Below are 24,851 nucleotides of genomic sequence, written 5' to 3' on the forward strand. Positions count from 1 at the left end.
CAGTAACTTTTTATGTGGCACCTTATCGAATACCTTCTGGAAATCTAAATACACCACATCCACTGATTCTCCCTTATCCACCCTGCTCGTTACATCCTCAAAGAACTCCAGCAAATTTGTCAAACATGATTACCTTTGCCATGCTCCTCCTTTGCTGTATGGGAAATCGTGGACGCTTCCAGTGTCCCTGACTACGATGTGTGCAGGAAGTATGTCCAGCTGCAGCTCCTGACAGACCGCATTGCGGCACTGGAGCTGCACATGGATTCACTCTGGAGCATCTGCGATGCTGAGGATGTCATGAATAGCATGTTGAGTGAGTTGGTCACACCGCAGGTAAAGGTTACACAGGCAGATAGGAAATGGGTGACCAGCTGGAAGAGCAGTGGAAGGAAGGTAGGTAGTGCAGGGATCCCCTGCGGTCATCCCCCTCCAAAACAGATATACCATTTTGGGTACTGTTGGGGGGCTCATCAGGGGAAGGCAGCAGCAGCCAAGTTCATGGCACCATGGGTGGCTATGCTGCACAGGAGGGCAAGAAAAAGAGTAGGAGAGCTATAGTGGTAGGGGAATAGATAGGTGTTTCTGCGGCCACAATCGAGACTCCAGGATGGTATGTTGCCTCCCTGGTGCAAGGGTCAAAGATGTCTTGGAGCGGCTGCAGGGCATTCTGGAGGGGGAGGGTGAACAGCCAGTTGTCATGGTGCATATAGGTACCAACGATATAGGTAAAAAACGGGATGAGGTCCTACAAGCTGAATTTAGGGAGCTAGGAGTTAAATTTTAAAAGTAGGACCTCGAAGGTAGCAATCTCAGGATTGCTACCGGTGCCACGTGCTCGTCAGAGTAGGAATTACAGGATAGTTAAGATGAATACGTGGCTTGAGGAATGGTGCAAGAGGGAGTGATTCAAATTCCTGGGACATTGGAACTGGTTCTGGGGGAGGTGGGACCAGTGCAAACCGGACGGTCTGCACCTGGGCAGGACCGGGACTAATGTCCTAGGGGGAGTGTTTGCTCAGGCTGTTGGGGAGGGTTTAAACTAATATGTTAGAGGGATGGCAATCTATGCAGGAAGACAGAGGGGAGTAAAATGGGGGCAGAACCAAAAGGTAGAAAGGAGATCAGGAAAAGTGGAGGGCAGAGAAATCAATGGCAAAAATCAAAAAGGGCCACATTACAACATAATTCTAAAAGGACAAAGAGTGTTTTTAAAAAAAACAAGCCTGAAGGCTCTGTGTCTCAATGTGAGGAGCATTCGTAATAAGGTGGCTGAATTAACTGCGCAGATGGCTGTTAACGGATATGATGTAATTGGAATTACGGAGACGAGGCTCCAGGGTGACCAAGGCTGGGAACTCAACATCCAGGGGTATTCAATATTGAGGAAGGATAGACAGAAAGGAAAAGGAGGTAGAAACATAGAAAATAGGTGCAGGAATAGGCCAATCGGCCTTTCTAGCCTGCACCGCCATTCAATGAGTTCATGGCTGAACATGCAACTTCAGTACCCCATTCCTGCTTTCTCACCATACCCCTTGATCCCCTTAGTAGTAAGGACTACATCTAACTCTTTTTTGAATATATTTAGTGAATTGGCCTCAACAACTTTCTGTGGTAGAGAATTCCACGGGTTCACCACTCTCTGGGTGAAGAAGTTCCTCCTCATCTCGATCTTAAATGGTTTACCCCTTCTCCTTAGACTGTGACCCCTGGTTCTGGACTTCCCCAACATTGGAAACATTTTTCCTGCATCTAATCTGTCTAAACCCATCAGAATTTTAAACGTTTCTATGAGGTCCCCTCTCATTCTTCTGAACTCCAGTGAATACAAGCCCTGTTGATCCAGTCTTTCTTGATAGGTCAGTCCTGCCATCCCGGGAATCAGTCTGGTGAACCTTCGCTGCACTCCCTCAATAGCAAGAATGTCCTTCCTCAGGTTAGGAGACCAAAACTGTACACAATACTCCAGGTGTGGCCTCACCAATGCCCTGTAGCAACACCTCCCTGCCCCTGTACTCAAATCCCCTCGCTATGAAGGCCAACATGCCATTTACTTTCTTAACCGCCTGCTGTACCTGCATGCCAACCTTCAATGACTGATGTACCATGACACCCAGGTCTTGTTGCACCTCCCCTTTTCCTAATCTGTCACCATTCAGATAATAGTCTGTCTCTCTGTTTTTACCACCAATGTGGATAACCTCACATTTATCCACATTATACTTCATCTGCCATGCATTTGCCCACTCACCTAACCTATCCAAGTCGCTCTGCAGCCTCACGGCATCCTCCTCGCAGCTCACACTGCCACCTAACTTAGTGTCATCCGCAAATTTGGAGCTCCTACATTTAATTCCCTCGTCTAAATCATTAATGTACAGTGTAAACAGCTGGGGTCCCAGCACAGAACCTTGCGGTACCCCACTAGTCACCGCCTGCCATTCTGAAAAGTACCCATTTACTCCTACTCTTTGCTTCCTGTCTGACAACCAGTTCTCAATCCATGTCATCACACTACCCCCAATCCCATGTGCTTTAACTTTGCACATTAATCTTTTGTGTGGGACCTTGTCGAAAGCCTTCTGAAAGTCCAAATATACCACATCAACTGGTTCTCCCTTGTCCTCAAAAAATTCTCGAAGATTTGTTAAGCATGATTTCCCTTTCACAAATCCATGTTGACTTGGACCTATCATGTCACCTCTTTCCAAATGCGCTGCTATGACATCCTTAATAATTGATTCCATCATCTTGCCCACGACCGATGTCAGGCTTACCGGTCTATAATTCCCTGTTTCCTCTCTCCCTCCTTTTTTAAAAAGTAGGGTTACATTGGCTACCCTCCACTCGATAGGAACTGATCCAGAGTCAATGGAATGTTGGAAAATGACTGTCAATGTATGCGCTATTTCCAAGGCCACCTCCTTAAGTACTCTGGGATGCAGTCCATCAGGCCCTGGGGATTTATCGGCCTTCAATCTCATTAATTTCCCCAACACAATTTCCCGACTAATAAGGATTTCCCTCAGTTCCTCCTCCTTACTAGACCCTCTGACCCCTCTTATATCCGGAAGGTTGTTAGTGTCCTCCTTAGTGAGTACCGAACCAAAGTACTTGTTCAATTGGTCCGCCATTTCTTTGTTCCCCGTTATGACTTCCCCTGATTCTGACTGCAGGGGTCCTTTTTCTCTTTACTAACCTTTTTCTCTTTACATATCTATAGAAACTTTTGCAATCCGTCTTAATGTTCCCTGCAAGTTTCTTCTCGTACTCCATTTTCCCTGCCCTAATCAAACCCTTTGTTCTCCTCTGCTGAGTTCTAAATTTCTCCCAGTCTCCGGTTTCACTGCTATTTCTGGCGAATTTGTATGCCACTTCCTTGGCTTTAATACTATCCCTGATTTCCCTTGATAGCCACGGTTGATCCACCTTCCCTTTTTTATTTTTACGACAGACAGGAATGTACAATTGTTGTAGTTCATCCATGCAGTCTCTAAATGTCTGCCATTGCCCATCCACAGTCAACCCCTTAAGTAACATTCGCCAATCAATCCTTGCTAATTCACACCTCATACCTTCAAAGTTACCCTTCTTTAAGTTCTGGACCATGGTCTCTGAATTAACTGTTTCAATCTCCATCCTAATGCAGAATTCCACCATATTACGGTCACTCTTCCCCAAGGGGCCTTGCACAACGGTATTGCTAATTAATTCTCTCTCATTACACAACACCCAGTCTAAGATGGCCTCCCCTCTCGTTGGTTCCTCGACATATTGGTCTAGAAAACCATCCCTTATGCACTCCAGGAAATCCTCCTCCACCGTCTTGCTTCCAGTTTGGTTAGCCCAATCTATATGCATATTAAAGTCACCCATTATAACTGCTGCACCCTTATTGCATGCACCCCTAATTTCCTGTTTGATGCCCTCCCCAACATTACCACTACTGTTTGGAGATCTGTACACAACTCCCACTAACGTTTTTTGCCCTTTGGTGTTCTGCAGTTCTACCCATATAGATTCCACATCATCCAAGCTAATGTCCATTCTAACTATTGCATTAATCTCTTCTTTAACCAGCAATGCTACCCCACCTCCTTTTCCTTTTATTCTATCCTTCCTGAATGTTGAATACCCCTGGATGTTGAGTTCCCAGCCCTGATCATCGTGGAACCACGTCTCCGTAATCCCAGTCACATCATATTTGTTAACATCTATTTGCACAGTTAATTCATCCACCTTATTACGGATACTCCTTGCATTAAGACACAAAGCCTTCAGGCTTGTTTTTTTAACACCCTTTGTCCTTTTAGAATTTTGCTGTACAGTGGCCCTTTTTGTTTTTTGTCTTGTGTTTCTCTGCCTTCCACGTTTCCTCATCTCCTTTCTGTCTTTTGCTTTTGTCTCCTTTTTGTTTCCCTCTGTCTCCCTGCATTGATTCCCATCCCCCTGCCATATTAGTTTAACTCCTCCCCAACAGCACTAGCAAACACTCCCCCTAGGACATTGGTTCCGGTCCTGCCCAGGTGCAGACCGTCTGCTTTGTACTGGTCCCACCTCCCCCAGAACCGGTTCCAATGCCCCAGGAATTTGAATCCCTCCCTGCTGCACCACTGCTCAAGCCATGTATTTATCTGCGCTATCCTGCGATTCCTATTCTGACTAGCACGTGGCACTGGTAGCAAACCCGAGATTACTACTTTTGAGGTCCTACTTTTTAATTTAGCTCCTAGCTCCTTAAATTCGTTTCGTCGGACCTCATCCCTTTTTTTTTTTTACCTATGTCGTTGGTACCAATGTGCACCATGACAACTGGCTGTTCTCCCTCCTTTTTTCGAATGTCCTGCACCCGCTCAGTGACATCCTTGACCCTTGCACCAGGGAGGCAACATACCATCCTGGAGTCTCGGTTGCGGCCGCAGAAACGCATCTTTTCCCCTTACAATTGAATCCCCTATCACTATCGCTCTCCCACTCTTCTTCCTCCCCTCCTGTTCAACAGAGCCAGCCACGATGCCATGAATTTGGCTGCTGCTGCCCTCCCCTGATGAGTCATCCCCCTCAACAGTACTCAAAGCAGTGTATCTGTTTTGCAGGGGGATGACCACAGGGGACCCCTGCACTACCTTCCTTGCACTGTTCTTCCTGCTGGTCTTCCATTCCCTATCTGGCTGTGGACCCTTCACCCGCGGTAAGACCAACTCGCTACATGTGCTACTCACGTCATTCTCAGCATCGTGGATGCTCCAGAGTGAATCCACCCTCAGCTCCAACTCCGCAACGCGGTCCGTCAGGAGCTGGAGGCAGACACACTTCCCGCACACGTAGTTGTCAGGAACACTGGAGTCGTCCCTGAGTTCCCACATGGTACAGGAGGAGCATAACACACGGCCGAGCTGTCCTGTCATGATTTAACCCTTAGATAGGCAACAACAATGCTAAAGTTTACTTACTGTTATAGAAGAGAAAAAAGAAAAACTACTCACCAATCACCAGCCAATCACTTACCCCCTTGGCTGTGATATCACCTTTCTGTTTCTTTCTACTTCTTTTTTTGCCTTCTCCCTGTAGCTGCACAAGTACGCCTCTCGCTGCCGCTGGGCCGCTTATAGGCCTCCGACCCCGGACTCACGCCTCACCAACTGCCACCGCCTCTCTCTGCCGCTGGGCCTTTTATAGGCCTCCGACCCCGGACTCGCACCTCACCAACTGCCGCCACCTCTCGTTGCCGCTGGGCCTTTTATAGGCCTCCGACCCCGGACTCGCACCTCACTAACTGCCGCCGAATCTCGTGGGGTAGCGTTGCTGGTTAAAGAGTAGATTAATACAATAGAATAAGGAAGGACATTAGCTTGGATGATTTGGAATCTATAATGGGTAGAGCTGTGGAACACCAAAGGGCAGAAAACGCTAGTGGGAGTTGTGTATGGACCACCAAATGTAATAGTGAGGTTGGGGATGGCATCAAACAGGAAATTAGGGATGTGTGCAATAAAGACTGGATCAACTGGGCTTGTATTCACTGGAGTTCAGAAGAATGAGAGGGGACCTCATAGAAACATTTAAAATTCTGACGGGGTTAGACAGGTTAGATGCAGGAAGAATGTTCCCAATGTTGGGGAAGTCCAGAACCAGAGGTCACAGTCTAAGGATAAGGGGTAAGCCATTTAGGACCGAGATGCGGAGGAACTTCTTCACCCAGAGAGTGGTGAACCTGTGGAATTCTCTACCACAGAAAGTTGTTGAGGCCAATTCACTAAATATATTCAAAAAGGAGTTAGATGAGGTCCTTACTACTAGGGGGATCAAGGGGTATGGCGAGAAAGCAGGAATGGGGTACTGAAGTTGAATGTTCAGCCATGAACTCATTGAATGGCGGTGCAGGCTAGAAGGGCCGAATGGCCTACTCCTGCACCTATTTTCTATGTTTCTATGTTTCTATGTTTCTATAAAGATACAGCAGTTATCATGGGTGACTTTAATCTACATATGGATTGGGCTAACCAAACTGGTAGCAATATGGTGGAGGAGGATTCCCTGGATTGTATAAGGGATGGTTTTCTAGACCAATATATCAAGAGCCAACTAGAGAGCTGGCCATCCTGGACTGGGTGATGTGTAATGTGTAAAGAGACGGTCTGTGTATGGAGATGTAAAACAAGGAAACGGTGTCTGTGTGTGATAGAGACACAGCCATGTGGTCACAGTCAGAACAATGCACAGATATCCTGGTTATGGTTTGAGCAGGGTTAGATCATGAATGTAGTAAACATAAATATCACCAGTGTAGCCGCAGCTTGTTAGAACAGACCTGGGGAGCAGAGAGCTCTGAATTCACTGTATTATCCCCGTTCTCCAGATCAGGTAACTATACTGTCTGTATTTTGCAGTGCTGTTTATAACATCAGTAAAAGACAATCTATTATGAGCTTGATTATCTTGTGTCTGAAACCACAAGATTAAATATTTAGAGACAATAAGATGAACAAGTAAACACATCATGGCCCAATACTCCAGCTTTTTATTCAGAGGGGAAAATTGTTTATCTAACTCCTCGAGTGGACAGAATAAAGAAAGATCCAAACTCTAAAAGCCCCTCGATGCATTTGTAAATATCTTTCAAATTCTGACATATCAATTGTCAGTATACGATCCATTCAAGTCAATGGAAGACGAGAGAGAAGTTGGGGTGAGGAGGTTGGAGAGTAGGAGTGAATGAGGAGTTGGGGTGAAGGGTTCACTGCTCATGAATAGACTGTTGAACTATAATGGGGTTTGTTTTCTCTTTGCAATGTTTTGAGTTGTGTGTTTAACTGAAGTCAGACACAGAGCTGCAGTTACTCGCGGGCACTGGGCTGTTTCTAGTGAATGAATGTGGAAAGTGTTAGTGGGGAATAGATTTGTGTGGGATCATTCTGTGCTGAACACATTGCTGGGCTGCGAGTTTTTTATTCGATCATGGGATGTGGGTGTCACTGGCAAGGCCAGCATTTATTGCTCATCACTAATTGCCCTTGAGAAGATGGTGGTAAGCCACCTTCATGAACCGCTGCAGTCCATGTGGTGAAGGTACTCCCACAGTGCTGTTAGGGAGGGAGTTCCAGGAATTTGACCCAGCGACAATCAAGGAATGGCAATATACTTCCAAATCAGGATGGTGTATGACTTAGAGGGGAACGTGGAGGTGGTGGTGTTCCCACGTGCTTGCTGCCCTTGTCCTTCTAGGTGGTAGAGTTCGCGGGTTTGGGCGGTGCTGCTGAAGAAGCCTTGGCGAGTTGCTGCAGTGTATCTTGTAGATGGTACACACTGCAGCCACGTTGCGCCGGTGGTGGAGGGAGTGGATGTTTAAAGTGGTGGATGGGGTGTCAATCAAGCGGGCTGCTTTGTCCTGGATGGTGTTGAGCTTCATTCATCCAGGCAAGTGGAGAGAATTCCATCACACTCCTGACTTATGCCTTGTAGACGATGGAGAGGCTTTGGGGAGTCAGGTGAGACACTCACTGCAGAATACCCAGCCTCTGACCTGCTCTTGTTGTCACAGTATTTATGTGGCTGATCCAGTTAAGTTTCTGGTCAATGGTGACCCCCAGGATGTTAATGGTAGAGGATTCGGCGAGGGTAATGCCATTGAATGTTAAGTGGCGGTGGTTAGACTCTCGCTTGTTGGAGATAGTCATTGCCTGGCACTTGTGTGACACAAATTTTATTTGCCACTTATCAGCCCAAGCCTGAATGTTGTCCAGGTCTTGCTGTATGCGGGCATGGACTGCTCCATTATCTGAGGAGTTGCGAATGGAACTGAACACTGTGCAGTCATCAGCAAACATCCCCACTTCTGACCTTATGATGGAAGGAAGGTCATTGATGAAACAACTGATGATGGTTGGGCCTAGGACACTGCCCTGAGGAACTCCTGCAGCGATGTCCTGGGGCTGTGATGATTGACCTCCAACCATCACAACCATCTTCCTTCATACTAGGTATGACTCCAGCCAGTGGAAAATGTTTCCCCTGATTCCCATTGACTTCAGTTTTACACGGGCTCCTTGATGTCACACTCGGTCAAATGCCTTGATGTCGAGGGCAGTCACTCTCACCTCACCTTTGGAATTCAGCTCTTTTGTCCATGTTTGGACCAAGGCTGTAATGAGGTCTGGAACTGAGTGGTCTTGGCAGAACCCAAACTGGGTATCATTGAGCAGGATGTTGCTGAGTAAGTGCTGCTTGATAGAATTGTTGACACCTTCCATCACTTTGCTGATGATTGAGAGTAGACTGATGGGGCGGTAACTGGCTGGATTGGATTTGTCCTTTTTGTGGACCAGACATACCTGAGCAGTTTTCTATATGTTGGGTAAATGCCAGTGTTGTAGCTGTACTGGAACAGCTTGGCTAGAGTTGCAGCTCGTTCTGGAGCACGTCTTCAACACAACAGCCGGGATGTTGTCGGGGCCCATAACCTTTGCTGTATCAGTGCATTCAGCCTTTTCTTGATATCGTGGTGAATCGAATTGGCTGAAGACTGGCTTCTGTGATGGTGGGGACCTCAGGAGGAAGCCGATATGGACCACTTGACACTTCTGGTTGAAGATGGTTGTAAACACTTCAGCCTTTTTTCTTTTGCACTTATTTGCTAGGCTCCACCATCATTGAGGATGGGGATATTCATGGAGCCTCCTCCTCCCATTAACTGTTTAATGGACCACCACCATTCACGACTGGATGTGGCAGGACTAGAGCTTTTATCTGATCCGATGGTTATGGGATTGCTTAGCCTTGTCTATAGTATGCTGCTTCTGCTTTTTAGCATGCATGTAGTCCTGTGTTGCAGTTTCCCCAGGTTGGCACCTTATTTTCAGGTGTGCCTGGTGCTGTTCCTGGCATGCTCTTCTACACTCTTCATTGAACCAGGATTGGTCCCCAGGCTTGATAGTAATGGTAGAGTGAGGGATATGCCGGGCCTTGAGGTTACAGATTGTGATGGAATACAATTCTGCTGCTGCTGATGGCCCACAGCGCCTCATGGATGCCCAGTTTTGAACTGCTAGATATGTTTTGCATCTATCCCATTTAGCACGGTGGTAGTGCCACACAACACAATGGAGGGTGTCCTCCGTATCAAGACGGGACTTCATCTCCACAATGACTCTGCAGTGGTCGCTGCTACCAGTGCTGTCATGGACAGATGCATCTGCAACAAGTAGATTGGTAAGGATGACATCAAGTAGGTTTTTCCTCTCGAGTTGGTTCTCACCATCTGCTGCAGGCCCAGTCGAGCAGTTATGTCCTTCAGGACTCGGTCAGCAGTGGTGCTACCGAGCCACTCGATGATGGACATTGAAGTCCCTCACCCAGAGTACATTCTGTGTCCTTGCTACTCTCAGTGCCTCTTCCACGTGGTGTTCAACATGGAGGAGTACTGATTCATCAGCTGAGGGAGGGCGGTAGGTGGTAATCAGCAGGATAGTTCCTTATCCATGCTTGACCTGAAGCCATGAGACTTCATGGGGTCCGGAGTTTTATCTATTACTGATGTCAAACTGATGGGCCTATAGCTACCCGGGTCTGCATTGTCACCTTTTTTAAAAATGGGGACTACATTAGTCTCCTTCCAATCTGTCGGAACCATTCCAGAGTGCAGTAAGCAATTAAAAATACAGGCAATTACCGATAATTAATCCTTGCCCGTCAGCTTGGTCCACTTGAACCCAGATCACTTCAGCTGTGCCTAATGAGGCAATATCAAGTCTCTCTAGCTGTTCGATTCTCACTGATTGAAATAGCAACCCCAGCTCCCCTTTGATCTACACTATCCTTTCTCAAACCATTGTAGACCTTTAGGTGAATGTCTGCCATCATTGTCATCTAGTCATGTCTCAGAAATACACAATACATCTAAATTCTCCAACACAGCACAGGATTACAATTCTAACAATTTGCTTCCAACACTCCTTGCATTTACATGAAGGCAATTTAAAGGTCTCCCATCTATTTCTTAGTTATTAATTCTTGTTTGCTTCCTAACTGATTTAACGTCATGCTTTGCTTCTATGTAATTTTCACATGTAGTAAGGCTAGCTTTGAACTTATCTACACTATCCCCTTGCTGAACTCTGGGATAATTCAGCACCCTCTGCCAACCTTTTAGCTCCCAAGAAGTTAAGATGGAGGTTGTCTCTCCTAAACAACTTACCTTGTCCAGCGAAAACCTCCCAATTATTGATGAAGTGAAGCTGCTTCTTTTTGCAAAGGTCCTGAAGCCAGATGTTGAATCCCAAGGTTTTGGCTATTTCTCTCCATCGATCTGGACATGACTGGTAATGTAGAAACATAGAAAATAAGTGCAGGAGTAGGCCATTCGGCCCTTCGAGCCTGCACCACCATTCAATAAGATCATGGCTGATCATTCACCTCAGTACCCCTTTCCCCCCTCATAGTCCGGAGACTACTACCCTTGCACCCCTTTGCTGAAGGACATTTATGAGGCTTTTGTAGGAATCCTGCATCACAAATGGACTTCTATCCATGATATCATTAGTTCCAATATGTAAACCTACTAAATATCTTGGCACTCACCTTTCATTAGTTCTTCCACACGGTGCTGGAGATCAGTTACCTTGGTCTCTGGAAAACAGAAGACTGCTCTTGACAGAGCCTTACCTCTACATAGGCTGCTGTCTGTGTGCCTGATGGTGGAGTCCCCAATGAGGATTGCCCATTGCCTCTTGCTCTTGCTCTGGCTGTTCAAACAATGTCCTCTTGGACTTTTCAACCTTCCTCTTACCTTTTCCAAGATGCTGATATAAGGATTGAGGTTTGGTATCACTGGTGCTGACCTCACTGCCTGTCGTGTTCTCCAAATCACAAAGCGGGGCATACCGGTTTGAAGTAATGAGAGAATCCAAAGAAACTGTCCCTTTAAACAGGCACAGAGACTATGTGAAACTAAGAAAGAAGCATTATTGGCCAACTAAAAGTAAACCAGATGCTGGGGCCTGTAAGTAGCGCTCCACCAGCCGACATCCGACTGAAACACGGCTGCTATCGTCATCAGTGCCAGGCGCAGGACCAGGGGGCGAGGGACAATTTTTGGTCCGGGGTGCTGTTCATGGTGATGACGTCAGCCTCACTGAGCACAGCAGAGCGGGGTGCAACGTCTTACCGTTGCTGCAAAACTCCCGGCAAATTTAGCGGAAAGCGCTGTTCTCACTGCGCCCAGTCGCAAACTCATTTGCATCCCATTTCACCAGCTGGGAGTGTTAATGGGAGATACAAAGTAGCAAAATTTCACCCCCTCTCCCTTTAAACAGGCACAGAGACACTGCAAATTTAAACAAACGCAGATACACTTCCCCTTTAAACATGTACAGAGACACTGCCCATTTAAACAGGCACAGGGACACTGCACCTTTGTGAGTCTCAGAGACACTGCCCCTTTAAACCATCCCAGGGACACTGTCTCTTTAAAAACAGGCAGTGACACCCTCAAAGCCTCCTTGAACAAGTGCATCATCATCATCATCATCATCATAGGCAGTCCCTCGAAATCGAGAAAGATTTGCTTCCACTCTAAAAGTGAGTTCTTAGATGACTGAACAGTCTAATATGGGTATTACAGTCTCTGTCACAGGTGGGACAGACAATCGTTGAAGGAATGGGTGGGTGGGACTGGTTTGCCGCACGTTCTTTCCGCTGCCCGAGTTTGTTTTCTGCATTTTTTTTATTTTTTTTTAAATTCGTAGCCAATCGTTCCAATTCTTTGTCAAATCACAAACGCCAGAGGTCACCTTGCACCTGTCAAGGATCACTCTGCGCCAATGCTCTTAGCCAAAAGGCCTAGAGCCACTGCACCGTTCCTGGAAGTACTGCAATACCAGGTTCGTGCCATGGAGGTGGATGGGTCAGGTCCCCCACACACCTCCGTGGAGGTGGATGGGTCAACCCTCCCCACACACACCGAGTTTGTTTTCTGCATGCTCTAGGTGACGAGACTCGAAGTGCTCAGCACCCTCCCGGATGCACTGCCTCCACTTAGGATGGTCTTTGGCCAGAGACTCCCAGGTGTTGGTGGGGATGTTCCATTTTATCATGGAGGCTTTGAGGGTGTCCTTGAAACGCTTCCTCTGCCCACCTGGGGCTCGCTTGCCATGTAGGAGTTCCGAGTAGAGCGCTTGCTTTGGGAGTCTTGTCAGGCATGCGAACGATGTGGCCCGCCCAGCAGAGCTGGTCAAGTGTAATCAGTGCTTCGATGCTGGGGATGTTGGCCTGATCGAGGACGCTAACGTTGGTGCGTCTGTCCTCCCAGGGGATTTGTAGGATCTTGTGGAGACATTGTTGGTGGTAATTCTCCAGCGATTTGAGCTGTCTACTGTATATGGTCCACGTCTCAGGTATCACTGGCCCTGTAGACCATGAGCTTGGTGGCAGATTTGAGGGCATGATCTTCGAACACTCTTTTCCTCAGGTGCCCGAAGGCTGCGCTGATGCACTGGAGGCGGTGTTGAATCTCGTCGTCGATGTCTGCCCTTGCTGATAATAGGCTCCAAGGTTTAGGCAATGGTCCACGTTGTCCAGGGCCGCACCGTAGATCTTGATGACTGGGAGAGCAGTGGTGTGTTGTGGGGTCAGCTTGGTGGAGGACCTTTGTCTAACGGATGTTTAGTGTCAGGCCGATGCTTTCTTACGCCTCAGTGAAGATGTTGACTATGACTTGGAGTTCAGTCCCTGAATGTGTGCCGACGCAGAACAAGTGCAACATCCCCAGTGACACCTGGGAATCCCTGGCCTAAGTGGAGGAAAAGCATCCGGGAAGGCGCTAAGCACCTCGAGTCTCTTCGCCGGGAGCAAGCTGAAGCCAAGAGGCGACAGTGACACCCGTTCCTTCAACCACCATCTGTTCCCACCTGTGAAAGAGACTGTAAGTCACGCATTGGACTCTTCAGTCACCTGAGAATTAATTTTTAATGTGGAAGCAAGTCATCCTCGACTCCGAGGGACTGCCTCAGAAGAGAAGCCCCTTCCCCCTTTAAACAGGCGCAGTGACCCTGCCCCCTCAGGAAGAGCGCGCCCTGTATTGGTCACCCACTGATTGGTACAGTAGCCCCACGCCCCGCCGCTGATTGGCGCAGAGCAGCGGCCGCTGGGTGGGCTGATGCCCCGTGCGACCTCGCCATTGGCTGCGGGCTGAGTGGCGGCGGCGCGCGAGAGAGCGGTTGGCCGGCGGGCTCCGCTCGCGGCCCGGATGTTCGGAGAGCCGTTGTGGAGATTGCCGCGCGGACTGTCTCACTCAGTGACTCCGCGGGGGGCGGCGGTAGGAGCGGCCAGGCCCAGGCTCCGTGCGGGCTATCTCTCACTGACACCGCGGGGTAGGGGCGGCCCAGGCTCCGTGCGGCCTCACACACTCACTGACGCCGCGGGCGGCGAGGTTTGGGTCGTCGGTGGGTGGCGGCTGCAGGATAGCTTCGGGCGGCGACGGGCCTTGGTTACTGGTGGGTGGAGAGTGAGATGGCGGTTTGTCGGGGGGAGTGCAGCCCCCATCTTTGGCAGCGCGGGGAGCGAGAGGGGCGAGGCGTTTCTTGACGTCATAGTTTGTCCCGCTGCAGGGCAGGGAGCATGCGCGGCGGCCATCTTAGTGCAGGGAGGCCCTCAGGTACAGGATGGTGACCAGTGACATGAATATATAAGAAATAGGAGCCGGAATAGGCCATTTGGTCCCTGGAGCCTGCTCCGCTACTCAATAAGATGATGGCTGCAGCATCTGGAGTGGTTCTCCTTGGAGCAGTGAAGGTGCAGGGCAGGTTTAAAAGAGGTGGTCACAATCAGGAAGGCTTTAGATTGAGTCAGGGAACAGAGTAGTTCTGCTCACCCAATCAGACAATGGAAGAAGCCCATTTGGCCCGTCGAGCCCGTGCCAGCTCCCAACTGGTCCCACACTCCCACCCTTTCCCCTGAGTTTGCAAATGTTTTTCTTTCAGATTCCTTTTTGGAAGCTGTGATTGAGTCTGCCTCCACCACCCTTTCAGGCCTTGCATTCCAGATCCTAACCACTCGCTGCGTACAAAAGTTTTTCTTGCATCGCCTTTGGTTCATTTGCCACTCACCTTAAAGCTCTCCTCCTCAGTTTCTCTACCCTAGCCTGACCCCTCATGATTTTGAACACCTCTATCCAATCTCCTCTTAACCTTTTCTGCTCCAAGGAGAACAGCTCCAGTTTCTTTAGTCTACCCACGTAACTGATATCCCTCATCTCGTGAATCATTCTTGTAAATCTTTTCTGCACCCACTAAAACCTTCACATTCTAATGTGCAGTGCCCAGAATTGGATACAATACTCCAGTTGAGCCCGAACCAGTGTTTTATAAAGGTTCATCATAACCTCCTTGCTTTTGTACTCTGATGCCCAGGATCCCGTAAGCTTTTTTAATTGCTTTCTCAACCAATCTTGTCACCTTCAGAGATTTGTGCACATATACCCGCAGGTCTCACTGTTCATGCACCCCCTTTAGGATTATACCCTTTAGTTTATATTGCCTCTCTTCGTTCATTTAATCATGCTTCTCCAATTTTATTTCTTAACTCAGATTCATGGCCTCAATTTCTTTCTTTCTCTGAGCCCCTCAACTTAATCTGGCAGCATAATGTTGGCGAGTGGTGATTGATTGCCCTGGGAACTAACAGGAAGAGAGCTCAGAAGCCGGAGGGCCCAGGGAGCAAAATGTTCTGCAACCAGTCGTGGTGCTTGAGGGTTGGATCATGAGTCGGCCAGTCAGGTGAGTCAGTGTGAATCTCTATTAAACTATTTATTTTTAAAAAGTTAGATCGCAATTTCTTAACAAAACAGTTTAACATTTGTCAATATTTTGGGTCCCTGGAGTTCCTTTAGTGCCAAGTGGACTTAGGTATTTAAAGGTCATTCAATTCCCTCTTTCCATGTTGCTGTTAGTTAAATGTACAGTGATTGATTTCCCCTTATTATGCATTTGTAGTAGTTAAAGTAACATCCTTCCTGTTGGTAGTGCGTCACATTCTGTGCTGGGCGAGATGGCTGGTGGCATCAGCCTTTAAAATTGTCATCCTCTTGTTCAAATCTCTCCAGGGTCTCGCCCCTCCCTATCTCTGCAACCTCCTCCTGCCCACCAACCCTCTTAATTAGGCTGGGTTTGTTTTCTTTGAAATAGAGGAGTATGTGGGGAGACCTTAATGAGGTCTTTAAAATTTTGAGGGGCCTAGATAGAGCGGATAGGAAGGACCTGTTTCCTTCAGCACAGGCGTCAACAACTATGGTGTATAGGGTTAAAGTAATTTTGGGGGAGGTTTAGAAGCGATTTGAGGGGAAATTTCTTTACCCAGAAAGTGGCGGGGGTATGGAACTCACTGCCTGAAAGTGTGGAAGGTTCAGAAACCCTCACCACAGTGCATCAATGTGGCTGAGAATTTTGTGGATAGCACGTTTCAGGGAGTGTTCACCCTGTAGCTTAAGAGTGTGCAGGCATAGGAGGGAATGGGTGACCGCCAGACAGACAAGGTGGACCAGGCAGGTGGGGCAGGAGTCCCCTGACTCGCTAACCGGTTTTCAGTTCTGGATACTGGTGAGCCCGATGTTTGCTCTGGGGAGTACAACCAGCGCCAAGTCCACGCACCACGGGTTGCTCAGCTGCAGGCAGATTTTAGGGAGCTAGGAAAGTGATTAAAAGCAGGACCTCAAAGGTCATAATCTCTTGATTACTCCTGGTGCCACGTACTAGTGAGTACAGAAATAGGAAGATAGAGCAGATGAATGCAAGGCTGGAGAGATGGTGCAGGAGGGAAGCTTTGGGACCATTTCTGGAGGAGGTGGGACCTGTACGTGTCGGGCGTGTTGCCCCTCAACAGGACCGGGACCAATATCCTCACCAGAGATTTTGCTAATGTTTGGAAGGCAGAAGAAACAAAGGCTAAAAAATAGACAACAAGGGAGTTTGGCAGTGCTAAACGCCAGTGTCGGTATGTTTCGGTGAGATCACCTCTCATTCTTCTAAACTCCAGAGTGTTTCGGCCCATTCTACACAATCTCTAATCATAAGACAGCCCTCTTCAGAAACACTTCAATGTCAGTGCATGGAGTCTAGGGAATGATGGCAGATAGACGAGGGCACTGATGGACACATGTGATTATGATATTGTAGCTATTAGTGAGACATGGCTAAAAGAACTGCAGGAATGGCAGCTCAACATTCTTGGTTACAGCGTTTTAAGATGAGATAGAGAGGGGGATTAAAAAAGGAGGTTGGGGGGTCGCAATATTGAGTAAAGTAACAATTACAGCTGTGAGGAGGGACGATATGTTAGAGAGGTCATCAAATGAGGCCATGTGGGATGAACTGAAGAACAAAAAAGGGGCAATCACACTGCTGGGGTTGTACTATAGACCCCCAAACAGTCAGAGGGAGATAGAAGAGCAAATATGTAGACAAATTTCTGCGAAGCGAAAAAAATAATAGGGCAATAATACTAGGGGATTTCAACTACCCTAATATAAACTGTGAAAGGTATAGAGGGAGTAGAATTCTTAAAATGCATTCAGGAGAACTTTTTTAGGCAGGACGTAGCAAGCCCAACAAGAGAGGGCGCAGTTCTGGACTTAGTTTTGGGGAATGAAGTTTGGGCAGGTGGAAGGGGTATCAGTGGGACAACATCTTCGTGCTGGTGATCATAATTTAGCTAGATTTAGGGTAGTTATGGAAAAGGACTAAGATAGACCAGTAATAAAGGTTCTCAATTGGGGAAAAGTTAATTTTGGGAAAAGCCAAGATGTGATTGAGCCAAAGTGGACTGGAAACAGGAACTTGAAGGTAAATCAGCGTCCGAGCAGTGAGAGGCATTCAAGGAGGGAGATAGTGAGGGAACATACGAACCCTCAAGAAAAAGAATGGGACTAATAAATCTAGAGCCCCTTGGATGTCAATTTAAGAACATAAGGAATAGGAGCAGGAATAGGCCACACAGCCCCTTGAGCCTGCTCTGCCATTCAATAAGATCATCGACCTCAACACCACTTTCTCTCTGATCTCCATATCCTTTGATTCCCCTAGAGACCAAAAATCTATATATCTGAGCCTTGAATATACTCAGAGACTCAGCATCCACAGCCCTCGGGAGCAGGGAATTCCAAAGATTCACAACCCTCTGAGTGAAGAAATTCCTCCTCATCTCCGTCTTAAATGGCCTTTCCCTTGGGCCTAGTTCCATCCAGGGGAAACAACCACTCAGCATCTATGCTATCAATCCCCTTCAGAATCTTGTATGTTTCAATGAGATCACCTCTCATTCTTCTAAACTCCAGAGCGTATAAGCCCATTCTACACACTCTCTCATCATAAGACAGCCATCTCATCCCAGGAATCAATCGTGAACCTTTGTTGCACCGCCTCCAAGGCAAGTATATCCTTCGTTAGATAAGGAGACCAAAACTGTGCACAGTACTCCAGGTGTGGACTCACCAAGACCCTGTACAATTGTAGCAAGACTTCGTTACTCTTATACTCCATCCCTTGCAATAAAGGACGACGTGCCATTTGCCTTTATTGCTTGCTGTACCTGCATGCTAGCTTTCAGTGTTTCTTGCACGAGGACACCTAAATCTCTCTGAATACCCAAATCTCTCTGAACACCAACATTTAAAAGTTTCTCACCATTTAAAAGATATTATGGTTTTCTATTCTTCCTACTAAAGTGAACAACCTCACATTTCCCTGCATTATACTCCATCTTCCACCTTACTGCCCACTCACATCATCTATCTATATATCTAGGTCATTAATATAGATTGTAAATAGCTGAGGCCCCAGCACTGATCTTTGCAGCACCCCAGTAGTTACAGCCTGCCAACCTGCAAAGGACCTGTTTATCTCCAAATTTGCGGATGACACTAAGTTGGGTGGCAGTGTGAGCTGCGAGGAGGATGCTATGAGGCTGCAGAGCGACTTGGATGGGTTAGGTGAGTGGGCAAATGCTTGGCAGATAAAGTATAATGTGGATAAATGTGAGGTTATCCACTTTGGTGGTTAAAAACAGAGACAAACTATTATCTGAATGGTGACAGATTAGGAAAAGGGGAGATGCAACGAGACCTGGGTGTCATGGTACATCAGTCATTGAAGGTTGGCATGCAGGTACAGCAGGCGGTTAAGAAAGCAAATGGAATGTTGGCCTTCATAGCGAGGGGATTTGAGTACAGGGGCAGGGAGGTGTTGCTACAGTTGTACAGGGCCTTGGTGAGGCCACACCTGGAGTATTGTGTACAGTTTTGGTCTCCTAACCTAAGGAAGGACATTCTTGCTATTGAGGGAGTGCAGCGAAGGTTCACCAGACTGATTCCCGGGATGGCAGGACTGACCTATCAAGAAAGACTGGATCAACTGGGCTTGTATTCACTGGAGTTCAGAAGAATGAGAGGGGACCTCATAGAAACTTTTAAAATTCTGATGGGTTTAGACAAGTTAGATGCAGGAAGAATGTTCCCAATGTTGGGGAAGTCCAGAACCAGGGGACACAGTCTAAGGATAAGGGGTAAGCCATTTAGGACCGAGATGAGGAGAAACTTCTTCACCCAGAGAGTGGTGAACCTGTGGAATTCTCTACCACAGAAAGTTGTTGAGGCCAATTCACTAAATATATTCAAAAAGGAGTTAGATGAAGTCCTTACTACTCGGGGGATCAAGGGGTATGGCGAGAAAGCAGGAATGGGGTACTGAAGTTGCATGTTCAGCCATGAACTCATTGATTGGCAGTGCAGGCTAGAAGGGCCGAATGGCCTACTCCTGCACCTATTTTCTATGTTTCCCTACTCTGCTTTCTGTCCGTTAACTAATCGTCTATCCATGCGAATACATTACCTCCAATCCCATGAGCCCTCATCTTGTGCAATAGCCTTTTATGTGGCACCTTATCGAATGCCTTTTAGAAATTCAAATATACTACACTCACTGATTCCCCTTTATCTACCCTGCTAGTTACATCCTCAAAAAAACTCTAATAAATTTGTCAAACATGATTTCCCTTTCATAAAACTATGTTGACTCTGCCTAATCATATTATGATTTTCTAAGTGCCCTGATACCACTTCCTTAACAATGGATTCCAGTATTTTCAGACGACTGCTATTAGGCTAACTGGCCTGTTCCCTGTTTTCTCTCTCCCTCATTTCTTGAATAGCGGTGTTACATTTCCAATCCACTGGGACCGTTCTAGAATCTAGGGAATTTTGGAAGATCAAAACCAATGCCTCGACTATCTCTGCAGCCATCTCTTTTAGAACCCGAGGATGTAGGCCGTTGGGTCCAGTGATTTGTCAGCTTTTAGTCCCATTCCTCACCCTCATTAGACCTTAGGTTCCCCACCATTGTAGGTATGTTTTGTACCTCTTCTACTGATACAAAATATTTGTTTAATGTTTCTGTCATTTCCTTATTCCCCATAATAATTCAATAATAATGTGGGACTTCCGTCAACACACGGACTGCAGCATTTCAAGAAGGTGGCTCACCACCATCTTCTCGAGGGCAATTAGGGATGGGCAATAAATGCTGGCCTTGGCAGTGACACCCACATCCCATGAACGAATAATAAAAAATAAAAATTCTCCTGTCTCAGCCTCTAAGAGACCAATGTTTATTTTTTCTATTCCACTTTTGCATACTTGTAGAAGACCTTACAATCTGTTTTTATATTTCTGACTAGTTTTCTCTTGTTTCCCTTTTTTCCCTTTTTATCGATTTTTTGGTCATCCTTTGCTGGTTTCTGAAACTTGCAATCCTCAGACTTATCACTAATCTTTACAACATTCTTTCAATCCAATGCTATATTTAACTTCTTTAGTTAGTCACCAAGCCTTCCTCCTCCACACAGGTTTGCTTTATGGTCCCTGACAGGCCCTTTTGTTATCCTCTTGCTCTTAATGTATTTATAAAACATCTCTGGGTTTTCCTTGCTTTTATTTTTTCATGTCCTCTCTTTGCTTTCCTAATTTCCCCCCTGCACTTTCTATACTCCTAGGGGTTCTGCAGTATTGTGCGCTCGGATCATTTTTCCCTTAGACCTTTGTTTCTCAATGGAATGTATTTTTGTTGAGAATTATATATTTTAATACTAGCCACTGCTTATTGACTGCTATACCTTTTAATCTATTTTTCCAATCTACCTTGGCCAGCTTGCCCTTCAAACCTATGTAATTGGCTTTATTTAAGTTTAAGACCCTAGTTTCAGACTTGGGTAAGTCACTCTCAAATATAAGGGGCATATAGGATAGGATAAAGAAATCAAGACAACCTTATGACAGATACCGAGCGCACAATACTGCAGAACCCCTAGAGGAGTATAGAAAGTGCAGGGGTGAAATTAAAAAGGAAATTAGGAAAGCAAAGAAAGGACATGAAAAAATAATGGCAAGGAAAACCCAGAGATGTTTTATAAATACATTAAGAGCAAGAGGATAACAAAAGGGCCTATTAGGGACCATAAAGCAAACCTGTGTGGAGGGGGAAGGCTTGGTATGGTTCATTAATACTTTGTGTCTGTTTTCACAAAAGAGAGGAACAATGTGGACATTGTAATTGGGGACAATGAGTGTGAAATATTAGATGAAATAAACATAGTGAGAGAGGAAGTATTAAGGGGTTTAGCAGCTTTGAAAGTAGATAAATCCCGAGACCTGGATGAAATGTATGCTGTTAAGAGAAGCAAAAGAGGAAATAGCAGAGGCTCTGACCATCATTTCCAATCCTCTCTGGCTACCGGTGTGGTGCTAGAGGACACGAGGACTGCAAATGTGGTACCGTTGATTAAAAAGGGAGAAAGGGGTAATTACAGGACAGTCGGCCTAACCTCGGTGGTGGGAAAATTATTGGAAAAATTCTGAAGGACAGGATAAATCTTCATTTAGAAAGTCACGGATTAATCGAGGAAAGTCAGCATGGATTTGTTAAGGGAAGGTAGTGTCTGACTAAATTGATTGAATTTTTTGAGGAGATAACAAGGAGGGTCGATGAGGGGTAGTGTGTTTGATGCAGTCTATATGGATTTTAGCAAGGCTTTTGATAAGGTCCTATTGGCAGACTGGTCACGAAAGTTGAAGCTCATGGGATCCAGAACAAAGTGACAAGTTGCATCCAAAATTGGCTCAGGCAGGAAGCAAAGTGTAATGGTTGATGGATGTTTTTGTGACTGGGAGGATGTTTCCAGTGGGATTCTACAGGGCTCTACTTGGTCCCTTTCTTTTTGTGGTATATAATCAATGAATTGGACTTCAATGTAGGGGTTTTGATTAAGAAGTTTGCAGATGATACGAAAATTGGCCGCATGGTTGATAATGAAGAAGAAAGCTGTAGACTGCAGGAAGATATCAATGGACTGGTCAGGTGGGCACAACAGTGGCAAATGGAATTCAATCTGCAGAAATGTGAGGTAATGCATTTGTGAAGGGCTAACTAGACAAGTGAATACACAATAAATGGTAGGATACTGAGAAATGTAGAGGAAGAGAGGGACCTTGGAGTGCATGTCCACAGATCCCTGAAGGTACCAGGACGAGTAGATAAGGTGGTTATTAGCCGAGGCATAGAATATAAAAGCAGGGAGGTTATGCTTGAACTATATAAAATTCTAGTTACGCCACAGTTAGAGTACTGCGTGCAGTTATGATCACCACATTACAGGAATGATGTGCAGTATAGAGGAGATTTACGAGGATGCTGCCTCAACTGGAGAATTTTAACTGAGGAAAGATTGGATAGGCTGGGGTTGTGGTCTTTGGAATAGAGGAGGCTGAGGGGAGCCCTATTTGAGGTATATAGAATTAAGAAGGGCCTCGATAGAGTGGATATGAAAGACCTATTTCCCTTAGCAGAGTGGTCAATAACCAGGGGGCATAGATTTAAAGTAATCAGTAGAAGGTTCCGATGGGATTTGAGGAGATAATTTTTCACGCAGTGGGTGGTGGGAGTCTGGAACTCACGCCTGAAAGGGAGGCAGAAACACTCATCGCATACCTCAACGTACTTCGATGCGCACTTAAAGTGCCGTAACCTATAAGGTTATGGACCAAGAGCTGGAAAGTGGGATTCGGCGGACTTGTTGAGCCGAATGCTCTTCTTCTGTGCTGTAAATTTCTGTAATTCTATGATCCTGTACTTGCAGTGGTGACTTTCGTAAATTATGAGGACAGGTTGCACAGACTAGGCTTGTATTCCCTTGAATATAGAAGATTAATGATTGACCTAATTAAGATGTTTAAGATGATTAAAGGAAAAACTATTTCCTTTAGTGAGGGAGTCCACCACAAGATCGTTCAGGGGTGATGTCACGAAGCACTACCTCTCTCAAATGTTGAGAGGCTGTTTCTCGTGGCTCGAGAGTCTAGAACTCTGGTCATAGGGGCCAATATTCCACATTGCCTTTAATTCTTCCTGCATCTAACCTGTCCAGTCCCATCAGAATTTTATATGTTTCTATGAGATCCCCTCTCATCCTTCTAAACTCCAGTGAATACAGTCGATCCAGTCCCTCCTCATACGTCAGTCCTGCCATCCCGGGAATCAGTCTGGTGAACCTTTGCTGCACTCCCTCAATAGCAAGAACGTCCTTCCTCAGATTAAGAGACCAAAACTGAACACAATATTCCAGATGAGACCTCACCAAGGCCCTGTACAACTGCAGTAAGACCTCCCTGCTCCTATACTCAAATCTCCTAGCTATGAAGGCCAATATACCATTTGCTGCCTTCGCCACCTACTGTACCTGCATGCCAACTTTCAATGACTGTTGTACCATAACACCCAGGTCTCGTTGCACCTCCCCTTTTCCTAATCTGCCACCATTCAGGTAATATTCTGCCTTCATGTTTTTACCACCAAAGTGGATAACCTAACATTTATCTACATTATGCTGCATCTGCCATGCATTTGCCCACTCACCTAGCCTGTCCAAATCACCCTGCAGCCTCTGAGCGTCCTCCTCACATCTCACACCGCCACTCAGCTTAGTGCCATCTGCAAACTTGGAGATTTTACACTCAATTCCCTCGTCCAAATCATTAATGTATATTGTAAATAGCTGGGGTCCCAGGACTGAGCCCTTTGGAACCCCACTAGTCATTGCCTGCCATTCTGAAAAGGACCCGTTTATCCCAACTCTGTGCTTCCTGTGTGCCAACCAGTTCTCTATCGATGTCAGTACATTACCCCCAATACCATGCGCTTTGATTTTTCACACCAATCTCTTGTATGGGACCTTGTCAAAAGCCTTTTGAAAGTCCAAATACACCACATCCACTGGTTCTGCCTTGTCCACTCCGCCAGTTACATCCTCAAAAAAAATCTCGAAGATTTGTCAAGCAGGATTTCCCTTTCGTAAATCCATGCTGACTTGGACCGATCCAGTCACTGCTTTCCAAATGTGTTGCTATTTCATCTTTAATAATTGAATCCAGCATTTTCCCCACTACTGATGTCAGGCTAACCAGTCTATAATTACCCCTTTTCTCTCTCCCTCGTTTCTTAAAAAGTGGTGTTACATTAGCTACCCTCCAGTCCATAGGAACTGATCCAGAGTCGATAGACTGTTGGAAAATGATCACCAATGCATCCGCTATTTCTAGGGCTACTTCCTTAAGTACTCTGGGATGCAGACCATCAGGCCCTGGGGACTTATCGGCCTTCAGTCCCATCAATTTCCCACCTAATAAGAATTTCCTTCAGTTCCTCCTTCTCACTAGACCCTCGGTCCCCTAGTATTTCCGGAAGGTTAATTGTGTCTTCCTTCGTGAAGACAGAACCAAAGTATTTGTTTAACTGGTCCGCCATTTCTTTGTTCCCCATTATAAATTCACCTGAATCTGACTACAAGGGACCTACGTTTGTTTTCACTAATCTTTTTCTCTTCACATATCTATAGAAGCTTTTGCAGTCAGTTTTTATGTTCCCAGCAAGCTTCCTCTCGTACTCTATTTTCCCCCTCTTATTTAAACCCTTTGTCCTCCTCTGTTGTATTATAAAATTCTCCCAGTCCTCAGGTTTGCTGCTTTTTCTGGCCAATTTATATGCCTCTTCCTTAGATTTAACACAATCCTTAATTTCCCTTGTTCGCCATGGTTGAGCCACCTTCCCTGTTTTACTTTTACTCCATTCAGGGATGTACAATTGTTGAAGTTCATCCATGTGGTCTTTAAATATTTGCCATTGCCTGTCCACCGTCAACCCTTTAAGTATCACTTGCCAGTCTATTCTAGCCAATTCACGTCTCATACCATCGAAGTTACCTTTCCTTAAGTTCAGGACCCTAGTCTCTGAATTAACTGTGTCACTCGCCATCTTAAT

The 24,851-nt window shown here is 46.2% G+C and overlaps 2 protein-coding genes across 10 annotated transcripts in view; one reads left to right on the forward strand and one right to left on the reverse strand.

Moving 5' to 3' along the window:
• Positions 1 to 15,268, forward strand: part of LOC139273638 (zinc finger protein 239-like) — a 35,877-nt gene extending 20,609 nt beyond the window's left edge. For 6 of the 9 annotated variants that reach the window (XM_070890631.1, XM_070890634.1, XM_070890630.1 and 3 more), the window contains one exon: positions 15,084 to 15,268. In XM_070890631.1, coding sequence (XP_070746732.1) covers positions 15,084 to 15,128 — 45 coding nt within the window. In that variant the 3' untranslated portion in view covers positions 15,129 to 15,268. Of the gene's footprint in view, positions 1 to 13,685; positions 13,992 to 15,083 lie in introns of those variants that run through there. The other 3 variants (XR_011595265.1, XR_011595266.1, XR_011595264.1) reach the window with 3 other exon arrangements.
• An 807-nt stretch (positions 15,269 to 16,075) lies between these two features.
• The window catches only part of LOC139274131 (telomerase protein component 1-like), a 64,869-nt gene continuing 56,093 nt past the window's right edge, over positions 16,076 to 24,851 (reverse strand). The window contains exon 25 of the mRNA XM_070891174.1: positions 16,076 to 16,177. Within this exon, the coding sequence (XP_070747275.1) occupies positions 16,076 to 16,177 (102 nt within the window). The remainder of the gene's footprint in view (positions 16,178 to 24,851) is intronic.

This window comes from Pristiophorus japonicus, chromosome 9 (genome assembly GCF_044704955.1).
Source record: "Pristiophorus japonicus isolate sPriJap1 chromosome 9, sPriJap1.hap1, whole genome shotgun sequence".
NCBI classification, from domain to species: domain Eukaryota; kingdom Metazoa; phylum Chordata; class Chondrichthyes; family Pristiophoridae; genus Pristiophorus; species Pristiophorus japonicus.